A 17,709-nucleotide genomic window follows, 5' to 3' on the forward strand; every position below is an offset into this window, starting at 1 on the left:
TCTTTTCGAGTTTTCTTTCATTCCTTTTGGCTTTTCTCCATCTAATTCAATAAGCTTGCTTTTGCACACACCTGTTTGTTTGTTTGTTTTGCTGAACTCATTTTATTTTGCTCCATGTCAGGCTTTTTTTTCCTATTCTTTTGGTCATGGCCTGTTTTCCTTTCATATCCCAGATAGATCCGTCCTGAGTTGGGTTCTTATTATGATTGTAAAAACCAATTACTTTTGTGTTTCTGCTTTAGAAACACATGCTTTACACTTTGTGATGCCTTGGATACAGACATTTGAGAGTTTCAACCTTTCCTTGCCTTCTTAATGTTGGTGTTTTTAATAGTTTTAGATTACGGGGTGAATTCACTAAACGTTTTTTTGAGAATGAAATAGTGCTACACTGTATTTAATTGCCATTCATTTGAATGCAAACACGTCTCTTTTCTATGTGCACTAGACTGATTTAAGGTTACGCCTTGTTCGTAAAACCCAGCTCTGTGTTCTGAAATAACATTAAGTTATGTTTGCCTAGATGTTTTGGTTATCAAAGAGTGTAGTTTCTGTATTTTAAATAACTCATTCAAGGAATAGTTCACCCAAAAATGGAAATGTACACGTCATCTAAGATACAGATGAGTTTGTTTGTTTGTTTGTTTGTTGGAACAAATTTAGAGAAATGTAGCATTACAGCACTTGTTCATCAGTGGATGCTCTGCAGTGAATGGGTACCGTCAGAATGAGAGTCCAAACAGCTGATAAAAACATCACAGCAATCCACAAGTATTCCACACCACTCCAGTCCATCAGTTAATGTTGTGTTTTTTGCAAACATGCATCTTTTCACCTTACAAGATATTAATTGATGGACATTTCTCCAAATCTCTCATTATGAACCTGGGATGGCCTGAGTGTGCGTACGTTTTCAGCAAATTCTAATTTTTGGGTGAACTATTTCTTTCAGGTGTTTGGATTGCAGTGGTAGAACATGCAAATTTTCTAGTGTCATTAGCACAGTTACCTAATTTGGATAATTCCTTTATTAAATCGGTTGATAAAACAATGCAATTGCATATACATGACCGCAGACGCAATTCAGTCTTAGTGAATTCCCCCCGTATTTTTTTTTTTCAATTCAATTGGAGACTCAGAATAGAACAATTTTTCAAAGCAACATAAGGCCTCAACTTGTAAAATATTTGCATTAATATGAAAAATATCTATTTATAATATTTTCTATAACTCTTATGCTTACTCTGTCAGTTCCACTAGAACCTACCTGTTTCAGTTTCCTTTCCAGCCAAATGTTACTCACTCGAAGGAAGCTCAGATGATTGAGTTGAAAGCATAATTCTTTAGACTATTTTTTCTTTCCTTCTTTTCTCTCATGCATGCCGGCCTGGAACGTAAAACCTTGTGTTAGTGGTAATAGGTAGGGGACAAAATACCACGCCCTACATACTTGTCATTCCCAGTGAAGGTGAATATTATACCATAGTCAAACTTTTCTTTCTTCTTTGTTCTTTCCACCCATCCACATTTCTTCTGCTGTTGTTTCCTTCTCTACTTTATTATTTTTATTCAGTCTTTTTTTTTCAAATCTTGTTCCTTTATTCTGCTTTTCTCCATCGGCATCTTAATGCATTTTTGCATGTCTGGTTCACTAAAAAGTTTAGCTGGTTCTCATTGACTCCATTGACACTATTGTAATTTGGGACCCTGAGAATGTACAGTGCCGCCCACTTGTCTTAAATGATCTTATTATTATTAATATTTCATTGTTTAAAAACAACAGATATCCCCTCTCTAGGATAGTTTTGCTCATGACCTTGTTATGCTCTGAAAAATGGAATCCATAATTAATATCAGTTATCCTCTTTTAAAGAAAATTGCCTACTTAGAAATGGCATAATCTTGCTTTAAATGATCTGAAAAAATCCTTATGTATTTCTTATTGATAAAAAAAATTATATGTATTTTAATTTTATGTATAAATGTTATATTATTTATTTATTTTTACTTTAGCTCTATAACCCTTCTATTGTTCTGGAGTGAATGCATTCATTTTTGTTTTACTCAGACCATTACTTAATTACTGTTTGGTTATGCATAAAAATGTTTTACAGTAGAGCTTAATAAGTTTCTGAGCAAAATGTAAGCATAAAGTGATATATGTTGCCTTACCTACAACACTCCGCCCCTTACATGTGCAACTTCACCTAACATGACCCCAGTCATACATTCTGACCCTGCCAGCCTAACCGGTGTGTGTGTGTGTGTGTGTGTGTGTGTGTGTGCGTGCATGTGAGTGTGTTTGCCAGCATGTGTATGTTTGTGTGCGTTTACTATACTAGATATGTATTCCTGTGCATATATGCAATGTGTGTGGAATAATTAAGAGTACTTAATTGTGCTTAATTGTAATGGGAAGAGTACTTAATTGTTATATTTGTTTATTGTATGTTCATATTATTCTTCATTTATTCCTAATATTAATTTAGTATACAGTATTGAAGCAGTTTGCTGTTCTAATCAGATGTCAATCTCTAACACATATGCACACACACATGCACACACAGGTGTCAGTTCTTTAGTTCCAGTGCAGTAAGGTCCACGTTTCATTGCTTCTCCATTTCACTCTACAGTCATATACAATATGTTCAATTGCCCTGACTGAAATTACAAATTGCTTGCACTAAAATATCTCAAATTTCTAAAGGGTCTTGCTGGATATCTGCTTTGCACAGGAGATAGCCGACTTTTAGCCAGCTAGTGAACCATTGCAATGCCTAATCGTCTGAATTATGCAGATTACAGCTTTCGTCATTTACGTTTTAAATGCATATTTTGACATGCAGTTATAAGGATCATAAGTATATTTTAAGAGTTGAATTTGAGTGTACAGTGGCCCCAAAAAGTAATGCACAATGCATGAATGTCATTGCACTAGTTAGCGTATGCATAGTGGGGTTTATTGTAAAGAAAGCTCACAAATACAAAATATTGGACTTTTGCACAGTACTTAACTACAAATTGCATTTAGAAATAACATTATTTAATTGCAGATGTAACTTGGATTGATATTTTGTGATATTTTCATTCTGTGAATTGAAATTCAGATATTTTTAGGTGTGGCTTTTCCAGACACTTTTTTTTGGGCCAGTAATATTCACTATGCAATAAAAAGCACAATCTAGTTGTGTTTGCGGCATTATCTCAACAGTTCCAATAACAAGCAAAAGAAACAAACTAAAGACATCATGCATTATGCATGTGCACTTTGAGCTTGAAATCAATTGTCAGTTTACACAAATACCTTTGTTTCTCAATGCTCCCACCTGGAATTTAACAAAATGCTCAATACCAACAATGCTTAAATATAAACCCAAATACACTTGTGTATTAGAAACAGAAGGATTTTGAGCTAAATGTATTTAAAATCCACCCATTAACCTCTCTGTATTTGCTGAAGGGGGATGCTTTTTTGAGATATTAGCATCATGGGTTGTTTATATGGCTGCCTGATCTTAATCCCAGTCCATTTGAGATTATAATCCTGTTAAGATGCATCCAACGATGCATCTGTAATCCTGTCAGCTGCAGAACAAAGGCAATAGTGATGTCAGCAATGATGTGCACCCGCATAAACCTTTGCGTAATCCCTCGGCCTACAGACCTGCTTTAAATAAAGTTATACAAAAGTGCCATTTCACACGCTAACAGAACCACACAGAGTATCGCAAAATGCCAGCAATTAAAATGGCAAAACTCACCCACTCCAACTCCCCCGTATATGGTAGGGATTACATTTTTATATGATGAGCTTTGATAATAATTCCTCTGATACTTAATTTTACCCCCTCAAAATAAAAGGATTTGCATAGTCGTATATTGTATTGGGCATACAAGCAGGGCTCGTGGGTGAAGGGAAATGTACAGTGCTTCTATAATCAAGGGCAGATTGTTTTTCTGTATTATTTTACATAACATGTTATGGTAAATAAAAAATAGCACAGCTCTTACAGGATCGCTGACCTATGATTGCTAAGATCCTTATGATTCATATGAGTGTAAGAGTCATTAGAACCAATATTATTGTCAAAATTATACCAATACAAGCACTTAGAATCATTTTCTAACCATTTTATTAGGTTGTGGGTGGTACGTATGAAATTAACTGTTGTAAAATCATTATTTAAAGCTGTAGTTTGAACCATTTTTGTTCCAAAGAACTATTCAATGAACATTAAAAGAATAGTTTTTTTCTTTTTAAACATTTAAACAATCTCAAGAATCGTTTTCCACTTTAAAGATCTAAAAAATTCAATTCAAAACGCGTGTTTTCATAGTGATGCCATAAAAGAACCTTTCAGTGAATAGTTCTTAAAAGAACTGTTATTTTCTTAGTGTGAAAAGCATTTTTATAATCTGAGGAATTAATTATGAATTGTAATGGTTCTTCATGGAACTGTAGAAGCCAGTAAAGAGCCTTTATTTGTGACTGCATCAAATAGTCTTTAAGACACATCACCAAAACCATGATTTACTGCTTGCTATTGCTGGTCAAAAGGGAGACATTTTCTTTACAGAGGGCATTTTATTGGACTCAGATTTAAACTGGTCATTTTTGTACCAGTAAATTTTAAGTGTACATACTAAAAACTCATCTGGTCAATTCTTAGGTGTATGCTGCCATATAGAGCTCTATAAGAAGTGATTTTCTCTTCTAAAGGGTCAGTAAAATGAGTCAATTGGTTGGTCAAGATTAATATTGTTGTATTGTCGTGAAGATAGCGCTGTCTTGGAGGTTGATATCAGAAAATAGACTGAAAGAACCCCATCATGGAGTAAGTGTGTGTGTGTGTGAATCATGAACTGTTGAACCCAATCAGATCAGAGCAGACTGGAGGACATGGAGTTCAGTTACTACGTTGATAGAGGAGAACACATAGTCCATCCGCATAGACCGTCCATAGCGCTCCCTTCACTTTCTGACAGCTGTAGATGGAGCCAAAATGTGTTTGGCTGGAAAGCACTCCAAAGACTAGCAAGGTTAGCAGAGATTGGCTCAGTGTTCTTTTCAAAGGTCAAAAGAAACTAAAGTTGTGAATGTTTTCAAAGTCCAGTCTCAGATGTCTTTTAGGGGTTTGCTTATGCCACTTTAGATTGCAAACCCATTGGAAATTAATGACTTCTGATCACTGATGTCATTGGAAATCACTGCCAGCACATATTCATAGTATTTTTTTTTATCATGTTCATATCTGAACGTCCTTAGAACACCTTGATAAGCAAACCTTTTTCATTTCTTGAATCTTGAATACTCCATCGACATTCAAAAATATTCTCGTGTGTGTATGCATATTTACACACATTTTTTGTACTGAAAAACAAGACAAAAATACTGTTTTGTTTTCTCTGAAGGTTTAGCTCTTCAACGTACTGTTCCAGAAATGTCTGTACGTTTAATGTTCGCTTATGCTTAAAAGAACTGTACGGTTTGAGGGAAATAAATAAATCAAATTATTGAGCTTACATGAAAGCAAACCGCCCACATAGAGAGATCAATGCGTTAATATGCAACAGATTGCTAAAGATGTCACACTGGCAGGTTAAAACATTCACTTAAAGGCGAAGTGGAGGTAAATATAACGACATAATTGTTTAATCATTCAACGCAGGGATTACATGCTTTTCTAAGGTTTGTGTATCTGTACATATATTATGCAACTAGGCTATTTATTTATATCTATATGTATTTGAAGTCTATGCAACCTTTCTTCTTCATATCATATCATTATTATATGGTGGAATACGTTTCATTTAGTTCAGGCTTTGAAAATAAAATGCAAGATGATTATGATCTTTTCAATAGTGAAATACAAACAACAAACAGCTGACGCTCTTTCATAGACATAATGGCAATTTCACAGTAGAATTACATGCCTGATGAAGGCAGATGAGCCGTTTGGTGTGGAGCAACGCTAATCTGAACAGTATTTTCTAAAAATCATGCATGGTCGTACACATTTTATACAGATATTACAATAACAATATATTGCATGCAAGTATGCAACACGCATATGCACACAAAGACACACATACATCTGCATGAATCTCTGCCTTCATCCTCTTTTTGTTTCTTGTTTCCATATTTCATGCCTGCATTCCTTGCGTTGAATTGTCTTTTTGGTTTTTTTGCATTCTCTAACCCAGAATCCAAAGGCCCTAAAGTGTTTCATTTCACCACAGTGATCCAGTATTTGAAAAGCTCCTTAAGGTCTTTTTTTTTTTGTCTGTTGCCTGTTAATTAATACCATTCAATAAACGATTCCCCTTTGCCATAAACCCGCCACACAGTAATGATCAATGTCACTTGTGCATTTGTTTTGTCTGAATTTAAATGCATTTAATTAATTTGATTTTGAATGTGTGTGTCTTTCGTTTTCTGTCTTTGGACTGGTTGTATGTATTGTATGAAAGTATGAGAACATGAGATGTGCTTCTGTGTACTTTCTGTTTTTGTTTTCATTTGATTCTTGTGTTCGTTTGTTTTGTGTGTGTCACTGTCGTTGTAGAGCGTTTCTCGACAGCTCTTGTCTTAGTTAAAGGCCCTTTCTCTTCTTTGTGATGTACTTGTTGCTTTAAAGGTGCATCTACCCAGAATGCCAATGACATAGAGCCTGAAAAACAGGTGGACAGCACTGTAAAGATGGCAGGCGTCATTGCGGGAATCCTCATGTTTGTCATCATTCTCCTGGGCGTTCTCCTCACCTTCAAACGCAGGTACTGCTGACATAAACACACACTCATATACACACACACTTAGTTTAATATTACAATGAATAATAGAATTTGAATGTACAGTAGCTGAGGAAAGGTCAAAAGAAACTAAAGTTGTGAATGTTTTCAAAGTCCAGTCTCAGATGTCTTTTAGGGGTTTGCTTATGCCACTTTAGATTGCAAACCCATTGGAAATTAATGACTTCTGATCACTGATGTCATTGGAAATCACTGCCAGCACATATTCATAGTATTTTTTTTTATCATGTTCATATCTGAACGTCCTTAGAACACCTTGATAAGCAAACCTTTTTAATTTCTTGAATCTTGAATACTCCATCGACATTCAAAAATATTCTCGTGTGTGTATGCATATTTACACACATTTTTTGTACTGAAAAACAAGACAAAAATACTGTTTTGTTTTCTCTGAAGGTTTAGCTCTTCAACGTACTGTTCCAGAAATGTCTGTACGTTTAATGTTCGCTTATGCTTAAAAGAACTGTACGGTTTGAGGGAAATAAATAAATCAAATTATTGAGCTTACATGAAAGCAAACCGCCCACATAGAGAGATCAATGCGTTAATATGCAACAGATTGCTAAAGATGTCACACTGGCAGGTTAAAACATTCACTTAAAGGCGAAGTGGAGGTAAATATAACGACATAATTGTTTAATCATTCAACGCAGGGATTACATGCTTTTCTAAGGTTTGTGTATCTGTACATATATTATGCAACTAGGCTATTTATTTATATCTATATGTATTTGAAGTCTATGCAACCTTTCTTCTTCATATCATATCATTATTATATGGTGGAATACGTTTCATTTAGTTCAGGCTTTGAAAATAAAATGCAAGATGATTATGATCTTTTCAATAGTGAAATACAAACAACAAACAGCTGACGCTCTTTCATAGACATAATGGCAATTTCACAGTAGAATTACATGCCTGATGAAGGCAGATGAGCCGTTTGGTGTGGAGAAACGCTAATCTGAACAGTATTTTCTAAAAATCATGCATGGTCGTACACATTTTATACAGATATTACAATAACAATATATTGCATGCAAGTATGCAACACGCATATGCACACAAAGACACACATACATCTGCATGAATCTCTGCCTTCATCCTCTTTTTGTTTCTTGTTTCCATATTTCATGCCTGCATTCCTTGCGTTGAATTGTCTTTTTGGTTTTTTTGCATTCTCTAACCCAGAATCCAAAGGCCCTAAAGTGTTTCATATTTCACCACAGTGATCCAGTATTTGAAAAGCTCCTTAAGGTCTTTTTTTTTTTGTCTGTTGCCTGTTAATTAATACCATTCAATAAACGATTCCCCTTTGCCATAAACCCGCCACACAGTAATGATCAATGTCACTTGTGCATTTGTTTTGTCTGAATTTAAATGCATTTAATTAATTTGATTTTGAATGTGTGTGTCTTTCGTTTTCTGTCTTTGGACTGGTTGTATGTATTGTATGAAAGTGTGAGAACATGAGATGTGCTTCTGTGTACTTTCTGTTTTTGTTTTCATTTGATTCTTGTGTTTGTTTGTTTTGTGTGTGTCACCGTAGAGCCTTTCTCGACAGCTCTTGTCTTAGTTAAAGGCCCTTTCTCTTCTTTGTGATGTACTTGTTGCTTTAAAGGTGCATCTACCCAGAATGCCAATGACATAGAGCCTGAAAAACAGGTGGACAGCACTGTAAAGATGGCAGGCGTCATTGCGGGAATCCTCATGTTTGTCATCATTCTCCTGGGCGTTCTCCTCACCTTCAAACGCAGGTACTGCTGACATAAACACACACTCATATACACACACACTTAGTTTAATATTACAATGAATAATAGAATTTGAATGTACAGTAGCTGAGGCGCTTTTCTTTTCGGAGGAATTTGAGGGTGTTAGTTAGCATTGCTTTAGACATAATCAGCTTTTGTGTCTCCTGGTGAAACATGCACACTGGCTTTCTTTCATTACATCACTTCCTCTCACCAACTTTACCGCCCACCCCCCAACACACCTCCTCATGTCATTGTGCCTTACAAGAGCCCACCTCTTCCCATAGTTTCTCTGCCGTCCCTGCCGCACACCGACATTCACACAGCTCTCGCTCCTCGTAGATCTTTCCTCTAGTGTCTGTATGTAACGGTTTATTTAGTCTAGGCATGAATTACGGGGGTGTTTGTCTGACCTGCTATTTAAGGCTTGAACCCTTTAAATTGAAGCCACAACTAGAGTTTGAGGTAGAAGGGATGGGGTTGAAAAGATCCTATCAGAGACAGAGCGATATATCAGCCATATAATTCCTGCAATTGTGTAAGTGGTAGTTCCCTTGTTACAAAATCTATCTGCAGTCTTGTCTAAACATATAGATATTTAATAATAAACTGTTTCGGCTTTAAAAGTATTTTAGTGAATCTTCAGTAAATGTGTGAAATAAGCATTTAATTTCAGAACTTCTATGCGTGATTCATTTTGCATTATTAAATTACATTATTTATACTATATTGGCATTATATTGGTCTTAGAAATGAATTAATAAGTGAATTTTCTTCAAATATTGTGTGAAATAGGTTTATGCATGTCATATGCATGTCTCGTTTTGCATTATTCAATTGAATAATTAATAATACATGACATTATATTGGTCTTTGGAACTATATATTGGTGATTGGAAATCATTAATGAACTTTCACAGAATTCTTTTTCAAATTTTATGTGAAATTGGTTTATGTGTGTTGTATGCCTCTCTTTTTACATTATTAAATTGAATTATTTATAATATGTTGGCATTAAATAGGCCACTGGTCATATTAAATATAGTATGCTACATTCAAATAGTATACTAGTTTGAGAATGTAAGCAAGTCGCAAGTTATTTATATGTTTTTTTTTCCTTTTCTTTTTCTCGCCAACTGCTTTCTGCTGTATGCTTCACAAACATTCAGACTATTTGCCTGATACAATTAACAATGTACTTTTATTGACCACAGAAAACCTGGAGGTAAAGAGAATTTTATCGTAAAATGTTTTTGTAGATGTTCTAGTGGTCATGACAGCAGTAATTCATCAAATGATGGAGACGAGCATTATAACTAGGCACATATCCAGATGCACATTGTAGTTAAGCACACTTTCTGCATTCCAAAGAGCCAATTTAAGTGTACTGTATATACTAAAGTTGTAATTCCTAGTAAATTATGTCAGAATGGGACAGTCTGCTGCATTTTCCAAAACCAAGCACTCAGAACGAGATGATAAACTGCCCTGTACCTGATTTGAATAATTAATTTAAGTGCTAAAATGAAATACACCATCAGGGTATGCAATCTTTTTCAATAATAATTTGCACATTGTGTAACATTAGATGGACTATAATGAATAACCTATAGATCTCACTCGAACCCCACTGTGAAGCACTATTCCTATTCTTCATGGCATAGTTAGGATTTGCACTCATGCTGCTTTCCTCAAATAGCTGATTAAGTTGACCACGTCTTTATGCATATGAACCTAAAGCTAGGAGTTTTTCATTTGTTTTTTAACCCGTTTGATTGTTCAGAAGGGCAAGGTGATAACCGGGACTTTAGAGTGAACGGCACATTGCCCATACAAGCCACAGTCAGAAATACAATAGTGGTTAAAACCGCCAGCTAAATCAATAAGCTCTAATTACCATGAATTGTAAAGGAGAGCTTGACAGCACCATTGTTAATGCGTCACTGTCTGGAGCAGCGTGAATTGAAACTTAATGATAGATCTCGCTATTAAACGAGCGGGAATCAAAAGGTTAGCCATGAATGGCCTTAGTAGGTGTTCATCTTCCACAGCCGATGGAGGAAGGACGCTTCTGCTATTCATAAGGCAGGAACTTGAGGCTTGAATATTACAATAATAGCTTGTGCTTTTTTGTCATTATTCTGATGTGTGGGAGTCATAGCGACAGAAGTTATATGCAAATACAAGAGTTCCTCAAGTCTGGATTCACACAAATAACTCAGACTGTGGTTGCTTTGAAAACTTTACAGCTATAATGCATGCATTTAGACACCACCGTACTGTAGCATTGTGTTCCCAACTCTAGTAAGCTGCTTCATTGTCTGCAATCTATATAGGCGGCTGCCTTTTAAGACCGTCAGAGTATGTGTTTACATGTTGCTGAGTTAGCAACTCCAAACTCTTAAGAAACACAAAAATACATATTGCATGCACATATTGGATTAAATATTTTTAGTACCTGTGAAAGACTAGAAAATCATGCTGTATTGTGCAAAAGTTGATGTAAATTAGATTTAAATCGTTAGCTCATGAATGTGAATTTGAATTGAATTGGCCATTTTGTTGTTCTATCCTTCTGTCTATCTGTCGTTCAATATCAATCAATCTATAATTTTATCAGTTGTTCTCTCTTTAAGGCCCATAAACCTTCAAAACTTCAAGGCATTTAAAAAAAATCTACATTTTAAAACTAGATTTTGTCAAAACATTCCAAATTTGTCTTGACAACCTTTGCTTTTGTGGTTAAAAATTACAGTTTAAATATAAATGTATTTAATTTAATAAATAAATAATTTATTAATTTTATTTAAATAAAAAAAGATTTTGTGCTTAAAAGTACTGCAAAATTTTTAAATATATATATATTTTTTTATGTAATCAAATAATATTTATTGTATTTCAGTTCAATTCATTTTTTTGCATTAAAAATGTGCATCATGTTACCCACCTTAATTCAAATTTAGGACATAAATTAGAATTGTAAAGACATTTTCAATTCAATCCTGAATGGCACACATGTCCAATTTTGGGTTAAAAAGGTCAAACATATCAGTACATACAGGTAGCGCACATTTTCTGTTTTCAAGTACATTGTGTTGAATTTTAAGTAGTGTAGGCTTCACAACAACTCTGTGACTGTTCTTGAATGGGCCAGCCAGAGCCCTGACTTAAACCCAATTGAGCATCTCTGGAGAGACCTAAAAATGGCTGTCCACCAACGTTTATCCAACCTGACAGAACTGGAGAGGCTCTGCAAGGAGGAATGGCAGAGGATCCCTAAATCCAGGTGTGAAAAACTTGTTGCCTCTTTCCCAAAAAGACTCATGGCTGTATTCGATCAAAAGGGTGCTTCTACTAAATACTGAGCAAAGGGTCTGAATACTTAGGACCATGTGATATTTCAGTTTTTCTTTTTTAATAAATCTGCAAAAATGTCAACAATTCTGTGTTTTTCTGTCAATATGGGGTGCTGTGTGTACATTAATGAGGGAAAAAAAATAACTTAAATGATTTTAGCAAATGGCTGCAATATAACAAAGAGTGAAAAATTTAAGGGGGTCTGAATACTTTCCGTACCCACTGTATGTAAGTGTACTGTGTATATTTATTATGTATATATAAATACACACATATTCCGTATACATTTTGAAAATATTTACATGTATATTTTTATATTCATATAATTGATATTATATATAAATATATTTAATATATAAACTTGACATATTTTTCTTAAATATATACATGCATGTGTTTGTATTTATATGTACATAATACATTGTGTAATACACAGTACACACACATATACATATTATGTAAACAAAAACTTTTATTTTGGATGCGATTAATCGCGATTAATCCTTTGACAGCACTCATTTTAAGTAAATATTCAGCTGTTTAGCGAAGCAGCTCAATAGTCTGGTCTAGTGCACTAGAATTGTACATTTTAAGCATCAGGGGACTCAGAAATTCAATTTGCGATGATTGTAGATGTCTACACTCTAGTTACACACAAACAAGAAAAGGCAAAATCTTTTGATCATTCATATTTTAGCCACTGACACCAGCACTTAAGTCAGGCAATGATGTCTCATGAATTGCAGCGTTTTACATGTCTTTCAGTCACCATGAATTATTTCTGTGGCATCAAAAATGCTTACAAACTCATACGCTATGCTTTTTTATCTCTCAGAGCTTGTGTAAAGCATGTTTTTTTAAAGGCAGGAGAGATGGACTTCATTTTTAAACTAATAATACAAGGATGAATGGAGTGGACAGGCTGAGTCTAATGGCAAATTGATGTTTTACTTCTTGGTAATAAAATGTCCCCTCAGGCATCTTTGACCAAGCCTAGGATAGATTGTAATTAATAATGGATGGCTCGCATATCTCTTAAAACTGGAATTGTGGCCTTCTTCTTGCATTGAGCCACAGGAGATTTGACTCCGGTGCCGTTCAGTTTGGAAACCTAAACACACTGTGCACGACCTGAAAGGAACATGCGTTGGTCATAATTCTCCATTAAGTCTAATGTGCTGTTTCACATTTCTGTATGCCACCTATGTACAACAAGTCATATTTTTTCCTTAAAACTTGTAGGATTTTTCTCAGAAGAACGGTTAAGAACATGTCTAGGTCACATTAAAACCTAAAATCTAAGTATTTTAATAAATAAAAGCCTGTTCTGGGGCTATTGTTTTGCTATTGTGACATTATTTCATGACAAAAAAAAAAATATTCTCATTACCGTAACATGTCTAGATAATTCTCATTATTCTAAATTGATTGTCATTGCATTTTTAAATACTGCAATACATTTCTTTTTTAATTAAAATCAGCCTACATTAGGACAGTACTGTTGACCATGGTGTATACTTTATTTATTTATGTGTTTATTTATTTTCGTTTATGTATATTTATATATTAACATTTTTCTCCACATTACTGTAATGAAAATTGGATGGAAAATGTGCTTTAATTGTCATCTTAATAAAAAAAGCTCAATGCTCTTGAATGGTCTTTTTTTCTATGATTTTAGGGTGAAATGTGACCCAGACATGTTCTTGACTATTCAAAACTAATCTCACATGGTAATGTCATATGCACACCAGCGATAGTGTGTTTTTAAGGTAAATACCCCAGCTCAAAATGTAGACTGATGTATAATGTGCTGAAACGTTTCTTTGTGAGGCATGGGACAGTGTAACATTTCCATCTCAGCACTCACCCGCTCACTCAAGCTTCTCCATTTCAGCTAGAGTCAAAGCTCAATGGGTTGCATGCAGCGCAGTACATACACTCACAGTTTGGCCTACCACACAGGAGACCCTCAGATGCTGTATTATATGCTGTGAAGTATGAAAAGGTGACGTTAATGTGTGTGTATGTGCGTGTGTGAGTGTGTGTTACTTAACCTCTAGACTCATACCCTGTCTTTTATTTCTCCTCCTCTGGGCTACGTCCGCTAGAGAAATCCACACCTGGAGAACTCTAAGTGTGGGGTATTGTATGTTTAATTCTAGCCACAGTACGCATCCTGAGCCCATTCGCACCACCATTTTCTTTTATTTGATCCCATTTGTGTCATGTTATATGCTTTTCTTTATTTATTTAACATTTGGTTTTTGTCATTCACATTTTGGCACATGCACGGAAACTATCATCTTGACTTGTTTGTATTAGTGATTAAATACAAGCTCTGTTCCCAAACCTAGTGAGCTGTCTTGCTGCCTACTTAGCCACCTGCTGTCTAAAACAACAGACTGATTTGGAGTGCTGTTTATATGCAAAAAATATAAATAAATAAATAAAAACTCATACTTTAGCTCACAGAATATGAGGTTTTACAGAACTTATTTTAGGAGAATTTACTCTAATACTCCAATAAGCCTAAAAATAACACCATATTGAGTAAAATAGCAAAATATGGACTAAAATATAAGTATATTAATAATTGAGTCGATTAATAAATGTATCATGTTTTTCAATGTTGTGATCTCAGTGAAAGAAAGAAATCCAAAATAGCGATACAATTGACAATGCAAGAACAATCTCTATATGCTATTATTAGCATATAAATGCATAAAATATGTATAAATGAAAAAATATATGAATATGAAGGTTTACACCATGATAATAGTAGTGTGCTAATATATGCAGAATTAAATTTAAAAGTCATTCTATTGCAGTATACATTTAGTGCCTTCCCAAAATTAGCTCAGTAAAAAAATTAAAATTAATTAATTAATGAAACTGCCGATGCAAGATGAATAATAGTGGATATTATCCCTAAAATCCCTAAATGCATAATGAGATCAGTGAATAAAATAAATAGGACCGGAATTGATGACAGAAGAAAAATGTTAAGGTGAAGGATACATTAAGGATTGGTTTAAAAGCAAGCAATCTTATAAGGCAGCATCTGTTGAGCTTCTGTGATGCCTTAAAATGCTGTCTCTGTAGGCCGTTTAGGCTAGGTTTAGGAACAGAGCAATAGCGGTTGTTGGTGTTGATTGTGAAAGTATGACGCTTTTGCTCGCTATCAGTGTGGCCTGTGTTTAATGTGCTTTTTCTGCATTCTCACTCTTGTTTTTAATTGCTTGTTGTTGTGCATTGTCGCTGTTAAATGTTAGATAAATCTGCAGTGATTTGTGCCGGGAAATTTAAGGGCGGTTCAAATGTCACTACATTACCATATTAAAATGAGTTTAATTTCTGCAGCGAATCCCGTAGCCTGTTAGATCACCTTCTCATAAATAGCATTAGCATATGTCCCATGGTGCAACAATTACAGTGAAAAGGGCACTTGATTCGCTCAGAGAGTGGCTTCAAATGACACTTTATACTGCAATCCAGGCTAGCTGGTAATTATTCCTCTTTAATACTGTCACAACCCTGCCTCGTGTGCCGCACTACGCCGTTAAGCTAATATGTTATGTTCATGAAGGCAAAGGGTGATTACTCCCACACCAAGACACCTACACAACCAACTGTATAGAGGATTTAGCTTAAAGCGCAGAGGTTGCCAGGTCTTTTCTGTAATCTTACGAAAATCACACAACTGCAACATTACTGGGAACACGTTATAATGTCAGTGCTTAAGGTCGTTTGGCTTGGATTACAGAGGGCAACAGTAACAGGTAAACGATTTATGGTTTATGGTACGTTTTCACATCGGAATTGTATAGGCTGTAAATTAGCTCTTTGGAATATAGAACCAGAAACTGAGGCGTTGTGGGTTTTCTTTTCAGCCTGTTAAATAGAATGTTGTTGCACCATAAATGGATATTAAAAAGGGTCTCTTTGAAATCCTTAAACATAACAGCACTGAAATATTCATAGCAATATTCCATAAGCTGACATGCATCAGCCCCTTTTAATAGCGATTTCGGTCTTGTATTTCAGGGTACTGATGTGGAAGCACTGACTTGTTGGAAATTCTTGTTCATCTTTAAAGGGGTCATAAGCTTTATTTAATTTAATTTATTGTTTAATTTATTATTTATTTTATTTTATGTTATTTTATTTTGTGGTCAGTTTATCATGTAGTCCCTCTTTTTGTTTTTCTTGAAAAACAATTATTATGTGGAAAATTGTACTAAAAGTTCACATTTTCTGCGAATGCCACTTCAGAGACTCTATACAGTTCTTTAGTCATGTTTTCTTGAAAACAGTTATTTTTCCACCCTTACAATAAATTTTTGATACAGTTAAGAATTACTTGTAAACAATACTTAAAAAAAATGTGTTTCCCATATGTTACATATTTGTTGATATATGAATTATTTAAGAACTATTTGAAAACATTCTTTGTTATTATTAGTTAACGTCTTTGCTGGTGAATTAGGTATCCTTGCTTATTGTTAAGTATAATGTAATAGAAAACAGTTATTTTTCCACCCTTACAATAAATTTTTGATACAGTTAAGAATTACTTGTAAACAATACTTAAAAAAAATGTGTTTCCCATATGTTACATATTTGTTGATATATGAATTATTTAAGAACTATTTGAAAAATTCTTTGTTATTATTAGTTAACGTCTTTGCTGGTGAATTAGGTATCCTTGCTTATTGTTAAGTATAATGTAATTGGCTCTGCCCAATCTTTCAGTAACATCGTCTTTGCAGACTCTTTGTGACAGATTCATAAAACAATCCACGCTGAAATAATCTGCTGCTGTTCCACATGAACGGTTAAAATACCTTGTTAAAAATAAACTTTCCTAACATTGGGATCACTCATTTGCATAGAACCCTAAAAGATGGAGGCAGATTTGACTTTTCATGACATGACCTTTTTAAATACCTTCAGTCTGGATTTGGATCCGTTTTGCTTTTTAACATGAAGCCAGAAGTGCATAAGTGGCATTATCTGATTCCACATCAGAGCTTCAATGCTGAGAGATCTCATGAGGTGCAAGTATATTATGTGAAATATAGTGACCCTGCTGAAAATAGACGTATGTGATGATTCAGTGTGTAATCATATGCATAGGCAGCACAGCTATTACACAAAGTGTTGGTCTATTTCTCCCTCGGTCAGCATTACCGTGGAGAGATGAGGGAGTCGATCTTAGACAGAGTTCGTTCGGACACTACTCAGTCCCAGACCATTAAACACACACTCAGACACACACACACACACACAGAAACTGCAGCATGGCCCTGCACTCAACACACGGCAGTGAAGCTCTTGCACATTTATGTGGTTTCGATCAATGACAGACCTAGACATTAAGCAATTTGACATAAATAATAGATGACTGCTATAGGGGGACAATGTGATAGCATAAAACAGCACACATATAGAGTGAGACAGAAAGAGATCATTTATTAATATGGTGCATATGAAAGTATCAATACAAGTTATGAGATACCATGATATTATTTGAAGTACCTTGGAGTGCTAGCATAAATTGTTACTATATTTAATGTACACATTGTGGCAATACTTTTTATTTATTTATTTGTTATTTTATTTAACTGTGTTAAATTTAATAAAAATTTTTACCAAGGTAAAATTATGTTTTTGGACATGTACCATGGTTGTATGTGAGCATAGTTTATATATTATTACGAGTTTATATTATTATTATTATATTGTTTATTTATACATTATGTATACATTTAAGTTAACAAAGTATATA

General features: G+C 34.6%; 1 protein-coding gene across 1 annotated transcript in view; it reads left to right on the forward strand.

Annotated features, from left to right (window-relative positions):
• Window positions 1-17,709, forward strand: part of ptprt (protein tyrosine phosphatase receptor type T) — a 278,126-nt gene that overhangs the window by 188,678 nt on the left and 71,739 nt on the right. Inside the window, exon 14 of the mRNA XM_016287683.1 lies at window positions 6,639-6,774. Coding sequence (XP_016143169.1) covers window positions 6,639-6,774 — 136 coding nt within the window. The remainder of the gene's footprint in view (window positions 1-6,638; window positions 6,775-17,709) is intronic.

Source organism: Sinocyclocheilus grahami, unplaced genomic scaffold, assembly GCF_001515645.1.
Source record: "Sinocyclocheilus grahami isolate Dianchi unplaced genomic scaffold, SAMN03320097.WGS_v1.1 scaffold223.1, whole genome shotgun sequence".
Classification (NCBI taxonomy): domain Eukaryota; kingdom Metazoa; phylum Chordata; class Actinopteri; order Cypriniformes; family Cyprinidae; genus Sinocyclocheilus; species Sinocyclocheilus grahami.